This window comes from Callorhinus ursinus, unplaced genomic scaffold (genome assembly GCF_003265705.2).
Source record: "Callorhinus ursinus isolate GAN/ISIS: 27379988/994484 unplaced genomic scaffold, GSC_fseal_2.0 scaffold11, whole genome shotgun sequence".
Classification (NCBI taxonomy): domain Eukaryota; kingdom Metazoa; phylum Chordata; class Mammalia; order Carnivora; family Otariidae; genus Callorhinus; species Callorhinus ursinus.
The window spans coordinates 44329174-44343496 of record NW_027397073.1 but is presented as its reverse complement, the minus strand read 5'-3'; the positions used below and the strand labels follow the sequence as shown (position 1 = coordinate 44343496).

At 42.4% G+C, this 14323-nt stretch overlaps 1 protein-coding gene across 2 annotated transcripts; it reads right to left on the bottom strand.

Annotated features, from left to right (window-relative positions):
- Positions 1-221: 221 nt before the first annotated feature.
- On the bottom strand, positions 222-11760 carry AQP4 (aquaporin 4). 2 transcript variants are annotated; one of them, XM_073898379.1, is made up of 6 exons: positions 11634-11760; positions 8332-8746; positions 7265-7429; positions 6900-6980; positions 6333-6441; positions 3262-3476 (listed from the first exon to the last, which is right to left on the bottom strand). In XM_073898379.1, the coding sequence occupies exons 1-6, from the start codon at positions 11663-11665 to the stop codon at positions 3400-3402; spliced, it is 879 nt and encodes a 292-aa protein (XP_073754480.1). In that variant the 5' UTR covers positions 11666-11760; the 3' UTR covers positions 3262-3399. The 2 variants fall into 2 exon arrangements, with proteins under 2 accessions (XP_025742607.1, XP_073754480.1); XM_025886822.2 differs by lacking the exon at positions 6333-6441 and having other exon boundaries at positions 222-3476.
- Positions 11761-14323: the final 2563 nt, after the last annotated feature.

Genomic DNA, 14323 nt, shown 5'->3' with positions numbered 1-14323 from the left:
TTCACGGCCTAAGAAGAATAGTCTGTCCTATTTGGAATCAGACCTTTAACAATTAATCAGATAGTTTAATGCCATCATCTATGTTATTCAGATATTTCTAATCCCTTTTTTTTCAGACTGAGTGACAGCTAGGACGTATCAACTACATTAGGAGAAGAGTCAGAAAGGGGAAGAATTTATGAAAAGCATCAAATGGTAGACACAAAGTACAGGAATCTTACATCTAGGCAACAGTTTAGGTACCAGAAAATATTTCCTTCCAGTGTAAAAGTTTAGGACTCTTGGGAAAAAAGAAAAGCCAACTTCAACAATGAAAAAAATACATTCAGATGCTGGGCCCCAAATATTTAAGAAAGCCCCCCCCCCGGCAAACTTAAAAACGACTCTTACCCTTTGTACTTCTTTTGACAAACTATATACATTTTCATTGTAGGGACCATCTCACAATTTTGGAGTGCTTGTTGTATTTTTCCATAGGGAAGAGACACTTGGCATTGCTTCCTGGCTGGGTATAATTCATTTATATCCTTCCAGTTTTTTCTCTCTGATCTCGTTCTGTCTATCTGTCAGCAGTCCTCTCCTGGGAGCAGCACGATGCACTTCATTAATAAGAAGGGATTAAAGGGAAAAGCCCTCGTGTCCTAATACACTTGGATAATTTGGTGCCATCCACAAGGCAATAGACCCCTGCTGCATAGGTGTCATTAGAAAGGTACAATTTCATTACTTTTTACTGGCAGAGCCTTGAGTGAAATACAAAATATGTTGTCTCATATGCAGGGGAAAAAAAAGTGCTAAAGCTTTCCATTCACTCTATGCGTCTGAAATAGTAGAATGCAAAAATATATTTTGTGGTTTTTACATTTATATTGCCTTCCCTTAGTAGTCCTTGAAATCAAGCTTTTATTAAATACTGAGCAAAAACAAGATTAGAAGAAAGTTACTTACATTCTTAAATCCTAAATGAAATTCATATATTTTTATTAACTAACACATACCTACTAAGTGCCAGGCACTCTGCTGGTTGCTGGAAAACAATTTACAAAAACATCATTCATGCCTATTTTTTTTTAAGCACTAACTTATTAAATACTTTAACTGGAAGTGAGTATAAAAGTGAGTGTATAAGAAGTAAACCATATGGCTGAATAAAATCGATTGTAAGCCAGCAAATTGTAAGCATATTAGAAAAATCTGTTTAACTTTTCCTTGTTAACTTTTGAGCTGACATGTTTGCCCTGGTTGATAGCATTATCTTTTGAGCTTACAACTCCCCTCCCCTGATTTTAAGCCTTTAGTGGTACACCGTACAAACGTTTGAAAAGACAAGCATAAACCATCATTAGAATCTTACCCTACTTCCTATAGATGCCACCCCAAATAGGAAACAATGGGTCTCCCTGGTGGAGGGTGTGGTTGGCCCCACATCTGAGCAAGGGGCCTGGGGGTTAGGAATCGTCCATGAAAACCACCAGTGACACTCCCAGGCACTGCTCTGGTGTGATGCCTCCCTGCAGACCTCGCACATCACTTTCTTAGCACTGAAGAGAATCAGGTTGAATAGTGGTCCATTATCTCTTTGCCACATACACACACCTCTACTAACACTAAAAAGTGGCACATAGTTGGAACTGTGCGTGGGAGAAGAAAGTCCTTGATTATCAGCTTGTTTTCAAGCCATTCTTTGCAGTGATGGGTTTTTCGCTTCCCTACTAGCTCTTTGTTCAATTAAATTTGCAGCTCTTTGTCTAAGAAAAAGTCTAGCCTGGGTGGTTAAGATGATAGAGACTGGGGTTTCCAGAGACCATTCTACTAACTTAAGGCAGAGCAGTTCAGGAGGAACAGATGTCTCGACAAATAAATGAGTCAATAATGAAAATACTTAAAAATGGTGTTGGGTTCCTAGGTACAATATCTCTACAAATGAAAGATTGGTGGTCTAGTCAGCTCTGAATATGGAGTGTTCTGATGTCCTCACCCTTTTACTCTGCAACCATGGCCTTCCTTGTCTCTCCTGCATTTTCATTCATTAAAATACCATCACATGCCACACTGAAGATTATCAACGAACTTCATGAGAAGTGACAGAGAAGCAGAAATGGGGACTGGGTAGGGCCCCACTTGACACCTTCCAGAGTGAGCAGAGCTTAATAACAAAAAGTTAGGATTCAGCTAGTTATGTTCTTGTTATGAAAAAGAAATCTCAGCTAATGTTTACATATAGATAACCAAAGTCACAAACAAAACCCCCAGTTTTGCCAATAAATTAAAAAAATAAGCAACATGGTTAAGTGGTTAAAAGCTTGGATATTTAACCTCACGTGGTGTATTTGAGGATGTGCACTGAAAACAGATCAACTATTTGATTCCAGAATATAGGTTCCTCTTTCCTTATGGTTTTTTATAATGGTAATTTTTCCTCCACTCCAGTAAAATCTTATGAGTCTATTTGTCCTGTTTGTTTTAATAGGTGTTTCTTATGCTTTGGATATTTTATTAGATGGAACCAATAAATATACAGGGTTTCTGAACATTCTTCAAATTTCTGGGCTCTAGGTCGACATTACCTTGGACACTGAGGAAAAGGAAGGAATATTATGAATTGGAGTTCAGGTTGAAAGTTGGGTATTTGACATATAAAATGGAAACATTTCATTAGCAATGACCCTTGTTAATATTCTCTTGCCAAGGTAGTTTATAATAAGGGACTTCCCATAAGAGAGCTTCTTATATTTCCTCTGTTGAATGTGCATGACTTTGTGACATACTGTCCCTTGTCATTGAAAAATTTGACTCAATGGAATAAATACTCAAACGAGGATTGACAATCCCAGGGTCATGGTTGAGGAGGAACAAACTGATAGGTATGTCTCTAAGTTCTGCCAGGCAAGACTTAACCAAATCTTGATACACATTTTAAATTGATTATTAATGAATGGCAGCAGGATAAATTAGATTCATATTTGCTTTGGGGACACTTTAAGAAGACTTCTTTTTTAGATTTGGAATTCACAATAGGTTTCTTCCATTCCTCCTTGGTAGAACAAAGAAATATTTCTTGTGTAGCCTAAATAATAAGACATGAAAAAACAACCCTGTGCATGGCTAATTTATAACAAATCTGTTTCCTTAATGGGTGGAAGGAAATCTGAGGACAGTTCTGAGGGTTCACGTCTGCTTTCAGTGCCATCTTCTAGTCATACAGAAGACAACACCTCACCCGACGGGTCTTTCCCTTTCTTCTCCTCGCTCCGGTCAATGTCAATCACGTGCACCACTCCAGGTTTTAAGATCAAGTCGTCAGTCTCTACCTGACTCCTGTTGTCCTCCACTTCCATGTAGCTCCCCTTTGTTTGCTGGGCAGCTTTGCTGAAGGCTTCTTTCAAACGACGTTTGAGTTCAACATCTGGACAGAAGACATACTCGTAAAGGCCACCAGCGAGGACAGCTCCTATTATCGGTCCAACCCAATATATCTGGGGGAAAAGATGGAAGAGTTATGGAGTGAAAGTGGAGGAAAACTATTCTTTTGAACAACTCATGAATCTAGAGCCTAGCTGGTTAACATTAAGAGAGCAAATGTGCTGTGCAGAAGAAAGCAAGATTGGAAAGAATATAAGAAAATACATCATCTGCACATCAGAGATCCACAAATTGCTAAATAACATATGAACAGAAAATAAGGAAAGGCTGTTTTCTCTTTTCTTGCTTTCATTAGTTATTTCCTTTCCATTTTTCTGATAATCCTTAAAGTTGAGATAACCCCTCTTTGGTGGTATTGCCTACAAAGGATACACTAAGAATTCTTCAGGAAAAAAAAGAATTTCTGGAGAGTACTTATCTTATTTTCTTAATATTGCCATTTTATTTTGGTTTCCTACCTAATCGCAATCAATATACAGATTTTATCATTTGAGCTATAGTTACTCAGCAGAGCATCAGTGGAATCCCAGCTCCACCACTTAGCAATTTGGTGAATTCTTGATTCAGTTACTTAACTTCCTTAAAACTTCATTTCCTCATCTGCAAAGTGGGGATTATGATAATACAGACCTCATAGGTTGTAAAAATTAAATTGAAATAATACTTGTATTTATTAGTTCCAATTTCATAGCAACAGGCTCCATTCCATGTTTCCTAGACAATTTAAAGTTGTATGTGAATAGGCTGGCGGTGAGTCATTTTCTGTATGCTACACGCTTTTCTTCCCTAAAATCTGGTGATTTGATTCATTGAAAACCTCATGATTTGTTCATTACTCTTCTTTCATCCTCATGGTTCCTACCATGGTCACTTGGTGAAAAAAACCCAGTACTGGGTTTATGGGTGATGGTTAGTTGAGGATTAGCAACTCCATAGGATTTTTCATTCAACAAATGGAAGCTTTTTATCATACTATTATTGTGTCTAGAGTAAACTAAATGTTGAGTTTTGGTAAACCTCAACGTTTGCTTGGAGCACATATATGCAGCAGAATAGTGGACATTTATTCAACAGATTCAGTGGAGCAATGGAAACCTTGTTTCCTGAGCCAGCTGTACTTAGCACTTTTCTTGTATTAAGTCATGTAATTCCAACAGCAACCTTTGAGGTAGATATGATTATTGTCCAGATTTTATGGGTAAGAAGGCTGACACTCTGAGAGGGCAAGAAGCTTGCTTAGGATTTCAGGCTTAGCAAGTGCTTGAACTGGGATTTCGGGTCTGTGTGATTTCAAGCCTCTTTTTTGAACTACTGCACCGCTTTCCATGTACCTCCCCTTTTCTCATTTGAAAAAAATAAGAGGAATGCTTCTTGCTTGACATTCTCTGGAAATTAATTTCATGTGGCATCCTCACTGCAAAATCTAAAGAAAATTCAAAATGTGAGCTGTTGCTGAGCACATACACTTCACATGGAAACTCCTGGTGGAGTGGCTGCAAAGACTAAGCTCCTTATCTTGAACAGAAAGAAACCATGTAAGAGTTGACCTTCTCCCTGCCCATTCAAAGGAGAAATGAGAGCCCTCCTCTAAATGTCTTTGCTCTCTGTTCCTTTAGTAAAAGCTCATTAGATATGTTCTATTCGCCATGCTACGACTCCCACAAGGGAGACAAGGGACTGCTAAATAATTGCGATGCATCCCCAAAACTCCTACAAGGAGGACATCTGGCTACACGCTCCCCCAAAAGAGCAAATCTCAGTTTCAGGTTGCTATTCCAAAACAGAAGTCATAACATACTTTAAAATGACTTTCCAAATTTATAAAGGTCAATAATCTTTCTTGCTAAAAATATAGATATATAGAAAGTGTGAAGAGGAAAACTAAAACAGTGTCATTGCACTCCCTAGAAAACTCACCATTAATATTTTGATGTTATTCTATCAATCAATCTGCAAACGTGCTGTAAATTAGTTCTAAAATCCACACAACCATTGCTACAGAATAAGCACTTCGTATTCAGTGGGATTAAGTTTGTTATAAAATAGGAATAAGGGGAAAACTTTAATTCAGTCAACAAGCTAAATATTTTCCTACTAGTCAAATTTTAGCTAGCCTAGCACAACCAGTAGGTGATTAATAAAAGCCATATATTTTCATCCACATTTTAAAGTCTTCATAACTAAAGTTAAAAATTGTTATTTGTCTAAATTGTAATTACAAAAATAGTTCAAATTTAATAAAGTTGAACTTAACAGTTGTACCTTTACCATAAATAACTATATACTGCCCATTAAAAATTTCCATTCCTATTAATGTGGCAAATTTTTTGAGACATAAATGGAAATATCGGTGGCAAAATGACCAATCTCATGGGTGGTATATGTTGACATTCTTTGCATGGCTGCGTCCAAAATTTTGCTTTTGAACACTGACTCTCATTCTTTAAGGATTGAAATTACTTTTAAAAACTCAATACAGTTTTTTATCAGTGAATGCCTATAGTAGTGGTGCGATTTCCTCTCATTTGTAATGTATACCACGGTTGGGTGGATGTAACTGGGTCAATAACCACTGTGTGAATGAGATTAAAACACAAGTGACATATGGTTATATTCATGAATTAAAAATAAAAGTTGTAAAATAACATTCATGGCACATAAGTGACAATCAAAGGTTGCCCTACTTGAGGCTGGCTTGCATAAGACTCATATTTTTATTAGTTATTTTAAGTTAGTCTAAGAGTGGCCTTAACACTGCCATGTTATTCATTCAAGGAATTTAAATTCCTTTGTTGTAAGAAACAATTGAAATAAAATGGATCACGATATTTAAAAATGGATATCGCTACTCTCTGGAAGCACTGCCACCACATGAGCAAGTAGGTTGGCCATGAGACTGGAGAGTGTACCTCTTCGGAAAGTCATCGATGTTTCCAGTATGGTTATGGTGATAACAGCATAAACATCCCCAACATTGGTTCCTCTCCATCTGCAGTTCAAATGCTTCTGACTCATATACTATTAAGTGGGTTCATGTTTTTGTAAACAAAAAAGATAAATATTTTTGCTGTGGGCAGTGCTTTTAAGCATTTCTTTCTTCTTTTAATTTTTTTTTTGCAAGTGTATATTTTGTTATTGCCAGGAAGGCTTTACTTTCAATGAGTGAAACTCCATATTCACCAAATCACCCTGATTTTTCACTTGTTCCACATAGGTAAGTCTATCAGATACAGTGCCCAGGGCAGCACTTGTTAAAAAAGAAAGACTATCACCGAAGGCCCCGAGCAGATATAAGATGTGATGTTTTACAGTAGATCTGGGCTAGTCTCTCCCTGGTCTTTATGAAGGGTGTAGGAAAGTGGGGAGTCAAGTTTGGGAGGGAGTAAGGAAACTAGTGAGCAAAGAAAAAAAAAAAGAGCTCCATGGGTAATTGTCCTCAAGTGTAGGAGGACAAGAATTATCAACAGGAGGGTTACCCAGTGGTTTTCCCAATTTCCCATGATAACTGCAGGTCCAAAGGATCGGGCGGGATTCATGCTGGCACCGGTGTAATTGATCTATAGGGAAAAAGAAAACCACTTCAGACATTGCTGAAACGGGACTAGGAGCAGGAAGCGTTCACTGCAATTTGCTACCATTTGCCAAGTCGGTTAGAGAAACTGTCAAGATGTTAGCAGCCATATCAACATTCTCATCATAAAGTTAGCAAAATAATCACCTAAAATGGACAAATGTGGCTGGATACTAAAGAACTACAGCTATAAACACAAGCTCTTTAAGCCAGCTCTAGGGTGAGGCTAAATGAAATGAATTAATTATTTAAATGGACTTGGAAACTTACCGCAAATAAATGTCCAATTGCAACAGAAAATCCAATTGCTAAAGCTACTGAACCAGTGACATCAGTCCGTTTGGAATCACAGCTGGCAAAGATAGTAAACACCAACTGAAATGTGATTATCAACTCCACCAGGAGACCGTGACCAGCAGTAAGATTTCCATGAACCTAGAAAGAGAGAAATGCTCCATTTGAATTGAAGCATGAGTACATTTTCTGTGATAACCTATCATTGTGAAAGGCATACTTCGTCATTGGAAAAAGCAATGGTTAATTTGAGCCCTCTGTTCCACCCCACAAGTGAGACGCTCCCTCTGCATCCAAAAAAATGGAATGAATTTCCACTCATTTTGGGCCATCACAGATAATTAATTACTCCTACAATGACCAAGTGGGAATTTGTGCTGAATGTCCTTTTCTACAAAGGAAGCAAAATGTGCCACTGCTGAACCTAACTTATACAGGAGTTTCTTGAGAGTCTTGTAATTTTATAAGGCAATGATGAAATCCATTAATTAGGTTTAAATTAATTAATATATATTTCGATTAAAATTTAAACTGTGTGTGTGTTTTTTTAATCAATCTTGGTGCTGAGCTAACAACTGAATGTTCCTAACCAGTTAAGGACAAAGCTAGGATCAAACGTCAATTTATTTTTTTAAGTGTGACCCTTGATGTAGATCATTTTAAATCTCATGAAAGTGACAAGAAACAAAATTGTTTCTTCTGCTAGCGAACCAACAAATAGTTGTAATAAAAATGCCTTAAGCTAAATAAATAGTCTAGTATAGTCACTGGGATGGGAGTGAGACCCAGGGAAAAAAACCAACACAATTTTTGTGCCACCCAGACTTAATAATATTCAAGTCACTTGATAACCAACAATGATTATATATGCATACAATCAGTGTTGCTGGGATCAGTTTTCACGGGTATCAAGAGTCATCAGAAATTCTCTGGGAAGAAATTAGCAATTTTAGGAAAGTCTCTCAGGCCATCGGGGTGTCCTGTAGCAGGGGTCTGCAAGAAGCCCGGAGTCCTAGTTTGAAAATAAGAGCTAAAGATGTTACCGTGGTGACCCCCAAGCCCCCCACCACACTGGGAGGTGTGACGAGGTAGAGAATCCCGGCTCCGATGATGGCGCCCAGGCACTGGGCCGTGACATAGAAGACAGACTTGGCGATGCTAATCTTCCTAGTGCACACCATGGCCACTGTCACAGCAGGGTTGATGTGGCCGCCGCTGATGTGGCCGAAGCACTGTACCATAGTTGCAATGCTGAGTCCAAAGCAGAGGGAGATGAGAACCATGTCGACAGGTAGGGGCTTTTCCGTTCCCCCCCAGTTGATGGTAGATCCCAGGCTGAGGAGCACAAAGATGAGCATAGCCAGAAATTCTGCTGTGACTGCCTTCCAGAAAGCTTGAGTCCAGACCCCTCTGAAGGCCACCATGATGCTCTCTCTTCTACACAATTGTCCACACTTACTGAAAAGAAAACAGATCCTAATCAGTTTACCAAAGCAGGGTTCAGGAATTGAATTTGGGTGGACTCCAGGCGTGTAATCTTGCGGGACTGTGGGGAAGGGCCCCCTCAAAGGTTATTTGCGTATCAAGAAAGAATGCTTCCAGAAAACCTTCTTAATTAATTAATTAATTGTCTCCTTAACAGTCAAATTGTGATGCTAGCCTCCTTTTATTTAACGGTCAAAGCCCATCCAGTTGCACCGATGTGTCCCTAGCAAGGAAAATGTCTAAATCGAGTTTCTTAAACAATTAAGAAGGGAATATATTTACCTCAGAGCAAGAGTTAATTCCCTCAGAGCAAGCTTTTAAGTTTCAATGTACTTTCAACATGCCATTTATATTTTGAACGTAAAGCAATAAAAAAAAAGGGGGGGGGAGGTCTTTTGCAGTTTTGCACTTTGTTGCTCAAAATGGCCCTCTGAAAATGGATTTGTGGAGCGTGATGCTCCTCTCCCCCAGCAGAGACTGCGGATTAGGGAAGAGGCCCGCGAGGAGGCCAGGAATGCTGAAGCCGGTCTTTGGAGAAGGTAAAGTCCTTCGGGGTAGGGGAACTCAGGGTGACTGGCCGGGGCGGTGGGAACTGGCAGGGCCGGAGCGGCGACAGGGACACTCCCTCCGTCTCCCCTGCGGACCTGGGCGCGCGGCGCTGGGCCGTGTCAACCTCGGGCCCCAGGGGAGCGGCCACCCCCGGGCCGGTGCCAGGTGGACAAACAGCCACCAACCAGCCCCGGCCCCGCCCCTGCCCCACCCCCGCCCCGCCCCGCCCCGCCCCTGTTCCAGGCGTCCCTGCAGCCGCGCGGGGGAGGCTGCATCCTGGCCTCCGCCGTGCTTTGCAGGGCTGGGCGACAGTCCCTTCTTGTGCCTGACCCTCTCTCGACCCCCGACGTGACCCCTCAGACACGCCTCCCCAAAGGGACCCTGGAGGCGGGTGTGGGCGCCCCGGGCACCCGGTCTGCGCCCTCCAGGGGCAGCCGAGCGCGGGGACCAGCGGCGGGGGCGCGGGGCAGGGGGCAGTGGCCCTCGGAGCAGAAGGCTCCACGGAGAGTGGCTGTTCTCCAGCGTCTTCTTGGCGGCCTTCGCCTCCTTCAGAGTGGCCCAGAAAGACGGCGGGGGCGCCAATTCTGGGGGACCTTGTGGGTGTGCTGGGGAGCTGGGAGGAGGGTGGGGTGCAGCAAGACAGCCGTTGGGAGGGAGCATTTTCTTCGTCCAGTCTGTTTTCCTCTTATTGTCTGAGGATCTCTGGAGCTGAGAAGGGATGGGGTTTGAGGATATTCATGCCAACTGCTGGCTTGGGCAAGAAATGGCTAGAATTCCCAATGTGGGGGCAATTACTCTAGTTACCCCATTATTCAAGTTATTTGCCCTTATCTTTTGCCTGTGATAGTGGGGAGAGCGAAGGAGTGTGGAGAGACTCTGATCACCAGAGGACTATGAAAAGGGTTAGGAGAGAAAGCCAGGTATTTGAACAGGGTAGAGTTATCACAGCTTTCCCCTTGATGTATAAGGAAGGAGCCCCCCCCTTCCCAGGAGCCTGGGTTCTGGATGAGCAGTGGGGAAATGCTGTGCTAAAAAGGGCTAGGGGAACTCCCCCTTGACCTTTAGGATCTCAACTCAGCCTCTGGTTTGATATGGGGCTTTGCTTCAGAGCTGGAAGGAGAAACCAATTTTTGGCCCAAGGTGGGGTGGCTCCAGAAGGGGGACAGCCAGCCCCCGGTCCTTGGTGTCCCCTGCCTGTGAACTCCTCCAAGTAATTACAAGAAAGCCCAGCTGGGAGGACAATGGCATCATATTCCCTAGAGGAAGAGAAAATAAAGAGCCCAAACAGCCCTTGGAATGGGGCAGGGAGTACGCCCTGAGAGGGACATTAAAAATATCCTCAACGGGAAGATAGGAAGAGGGCAAAGCAGGAAACCAAGGAGGCTGGGGGGCAGGGGGCAGGACACCCCAGGTCCCTTTTCAGCACCACGTGCCACCAAGAGAGGTGGGCCCTGGCAAAAGGCCACCTGCTGGCTATACCCTGGCTCCCTCACTTTGCCCGGCCCCCCAAGTTCTGTCTCCCTGCCTGTTCACTCCTGCCCCTCCAGAGACCTAATTTAAGAAACTCAGTTGCTCTTTCAGCTTCAAATTTTCATCAGCTAGAGGAATTAAAACAACAACAACATCAACCCCCGCCCCCGAGTAGATAAATATGCTCCCTAACAGTGCTTTAACTTTTTTGGAAAACCCACAGAATCTGATGTCCTTCCAGGGCAGAGCGAACAGCTTCAGTTAGCTGCAAACCCCAAAGTTCCCAGGCAGCACATACATAGCCCTGACCTTCCAAGTGCTCACCTCGGCGGGCAGAGTCTGTCATAGCTCCTGTTATTATCAGCAATATTCCCTTATGTGTTCACACTCACGGAAAATGGATCAACACTACTTGTTTTGCTTCTCTCGCCCCAGAACAAAAGGGGTTTGTTGATGTGCCCGGGTTGTACTGAACCGGACACATTATTTTCTAGCTGAACACACAGCCTGATCCACTTCTGGACGGCTGAACTTCCCGGTGAGTAATTTTTCTGAAGAAAAATACTGCAGATAGATTTACCTCCATAAGGTAATTTCCCTGTGCATGCACAGGTCTCGAATATTTGGAGGATTTTGCAACAAAGCATCCTTTTTTTTTTCTTCTCCCTTCCCTATGTCTCTCTTATGATTATGCCCGGTACCCAGATCAAAAAGAATCATCTGCCTGCCTTACAGTTTCCTTCTAGATTCTGTCTGAGAAGGCACATAGATCTATAATAAAAGAGTCAGAGTTTCATCTTTTGGCCCGCGCTTTGTTCCCTTAAGGCAAAGAAGGACTTACCCCCACTGCCTTGCTGCGGGTCTGCCACTCATGCCTTCCCTGGCCAGAGTGAGGCTCTCATTGCCTGCCCCGCAGCTCCCAGTGCACTGGGAGTCAGATTACGGCCACTTGTCTGATTGGGTTTTTGGAGTGTAGGGGTGGAAAGACTGCACCATGTGGCAATCGGCAAGTTATATTTGAACTTGAAATAACTTTTCTCTACCTGATCACTGTAGACACAGGGCATTTCAGGAACACAAAATGTTTGCTTACATTCTATTTCTTTAGCTGGGAATCTTTGAAATTGAGGATTTCCCCCAGTTTTATTTCGATTCTTCTCACCACAAAGGATTGCTGAGAATTTGTCTTGTTTGGTTATGTGTTGTGGTTGAAATTGGGCACCTATGAGAAAACAAGTTTGTATCATCCAGCAGTTGAGATGGGTTGAGATCTGGGCTGTAGTGCCCTTGCTTTTCAGGGGTTAAATATCCAGTGGCTTCTTTTGAAGTTTTTGATCTGAGAAGTAGCATTTTAAGCACAATAGGTAAGTCCATTTGTAGCTAGGGGGGCACTGATTTGGATAATAGGAAAAATAGGAAATAAGACTATTTCAGGGTGCTCCACTGACTGTTAGATTAATAACAATTGTTGGGTAAGAAGTAGCACATTTAAAAATATGGAGGTTGGGTGGGGACAAAATTTTTGGAAATTGTAGCTAAATTTAATATCCGTAAACCTAGGGACAAGATTGACAACGTCGTTTGTGGGGCCTGGTGCGGAATGAATGCATCACAATGACAATGTTTTTTGTTTTGTTTTCTTGTCTCCTTTGGGGACTTGAGATTTGGGAATGGGTGAAAAGCTATTAGAAAGAGGAATTAAAATTTTGAGTGTGAATTTCAGAGGGGCATTTTATTGTTGTCTCAAGCATTCTCAGATAACAAAGACTGAATTTACATCCTTAAGAATGTGGTTGCACAGAGATGGTTGTCCATGGTGGTTAGGGGGTCAGCCTTTTAAAAATGTGCTCCCTGAAGGTAGGAATACATTCTGTTGAGAGGGGGAAGGGGGCATTGATGTGAATCCACAAAGAACACTTAAATCGTTTCAAGTTGACTCTTAAAGCCGTTTATCATTCAGACTTTACACTGCGATTTAAAAAAAAAAAAAAACGGGTCACAAATGTTTTTAAAAATTTTGAAAACTTTGATTTTCTAGACAGATGTGCTAATCGCCCTGACCCTAAGACCATTGAGTCGGAAATGACTGTGAGGTCTGTGAACCCAAGGACAGATGCTGCAGCTTTTAGGTTCTTTCTGGTGAATGAAGCCTGTGGTCTTCTCCACAGGAACCCACCATGAGTGGTGCTCCCTTGGGACACCAGTCGTCGAGAGGACATTTTTCAGGTCCACTCTTTGCAGGTTGCCCTAAGCTCATTAACATTCACTCCCTGGCCTTGGCAAGTTCCCGTCACCAATTTACAAAGTGCCAGCACAACTCGGTTACCACGGTTTCTCAGACTCTTTCCCTTTCTTCTGGCTGGCTGATCACTGCCCTGGTAGCGTGTGTTGACAGTCAGTTCCTAAGGGATGGCTATTCCCATCAAGGGAAGGGCCACCCTAATTGGCACCAGCTCGAGCACTTATTAGTACTCTCAGCAGAGTGGCTGAAAATTGACCCGGGATTAACCGTTCACCTACTGGAGGTAGTTTTTCTTATTAGGTGTTATTTACTATCTTTTTAAATATTTGCGGTGGTGTTATTGGTTCTCCTGCAACCCTTTCAGCCCTGCCCAATAATTAGCTGCTTGCCTGACTTTTCTTTGGACTAGGGACAGAACTTCCAATAGGATTGTCTGGGGCAATGCATGCAGGATAATGATGGAAGAAAGTAGCTTTGATGTGCTTGTGAGGATGTTGTGGGCAATACAAGGTGGAAGCCTTGGTGAATACAAGGAACAGCTTCTACGTTGATCAGTTTTGAACTGGCCTGGGCCCAGGGCCAAGTGAGATTTGGAATCTAATTTTTTTTTAAAGGTTTTATTTATTTGAGAGAAAGAGAGAGCATGAGAGAGCACAAGCAGGGGGAGTGGCAGAGGGAGAGGGAAAAGCAGACACCCTGTTGAGCAAGGAGCCCCATGTGGGACTCGATCCCAGGACCCTGAGATCATGACCTGAGCCGAAGACAGACGCCTGACTGAGCCACCCAGGCGCCCTGGAATCTAATATTTTTTCCCCCCATTGGTAACTTGAAAAGGGCCTAATTCCTTTAAAAATGGAATAACAATTTCCTGATGCCATCTTCCTGACTTTCTTACTGTATAGCGCTATGATCTTTGGGGGAGGATAGTAACATGGCACATTAATTTAAGATCAGTGTTCTGGGAGAAAAATGAGAGAAGAGTAGATGAAAATTTCAAGAGTACTCAGCAAAACCCAGCTGATGGACACACTCTGCTTCCGGATTTTTAATGTAGCACACCCTACTGTTTTCTTTTGGTGATGATGTGTATCTCTGGGGTTTGTGGCCTCCTTCTCCCACCCTTGCCGTCAGAACTTTTAATATTTCTTCATGTACTCAGAGATTGAAGACGAACACAAAAGCACTAAAAAACTCCTGCGATGCCTCAGTACCAGACGGGCAGTGTCTCCAGGCTGGCAGGGGCAGATCCCATCGCAAGTCATAAATCTTATTTTGCTTTTCATGAATCT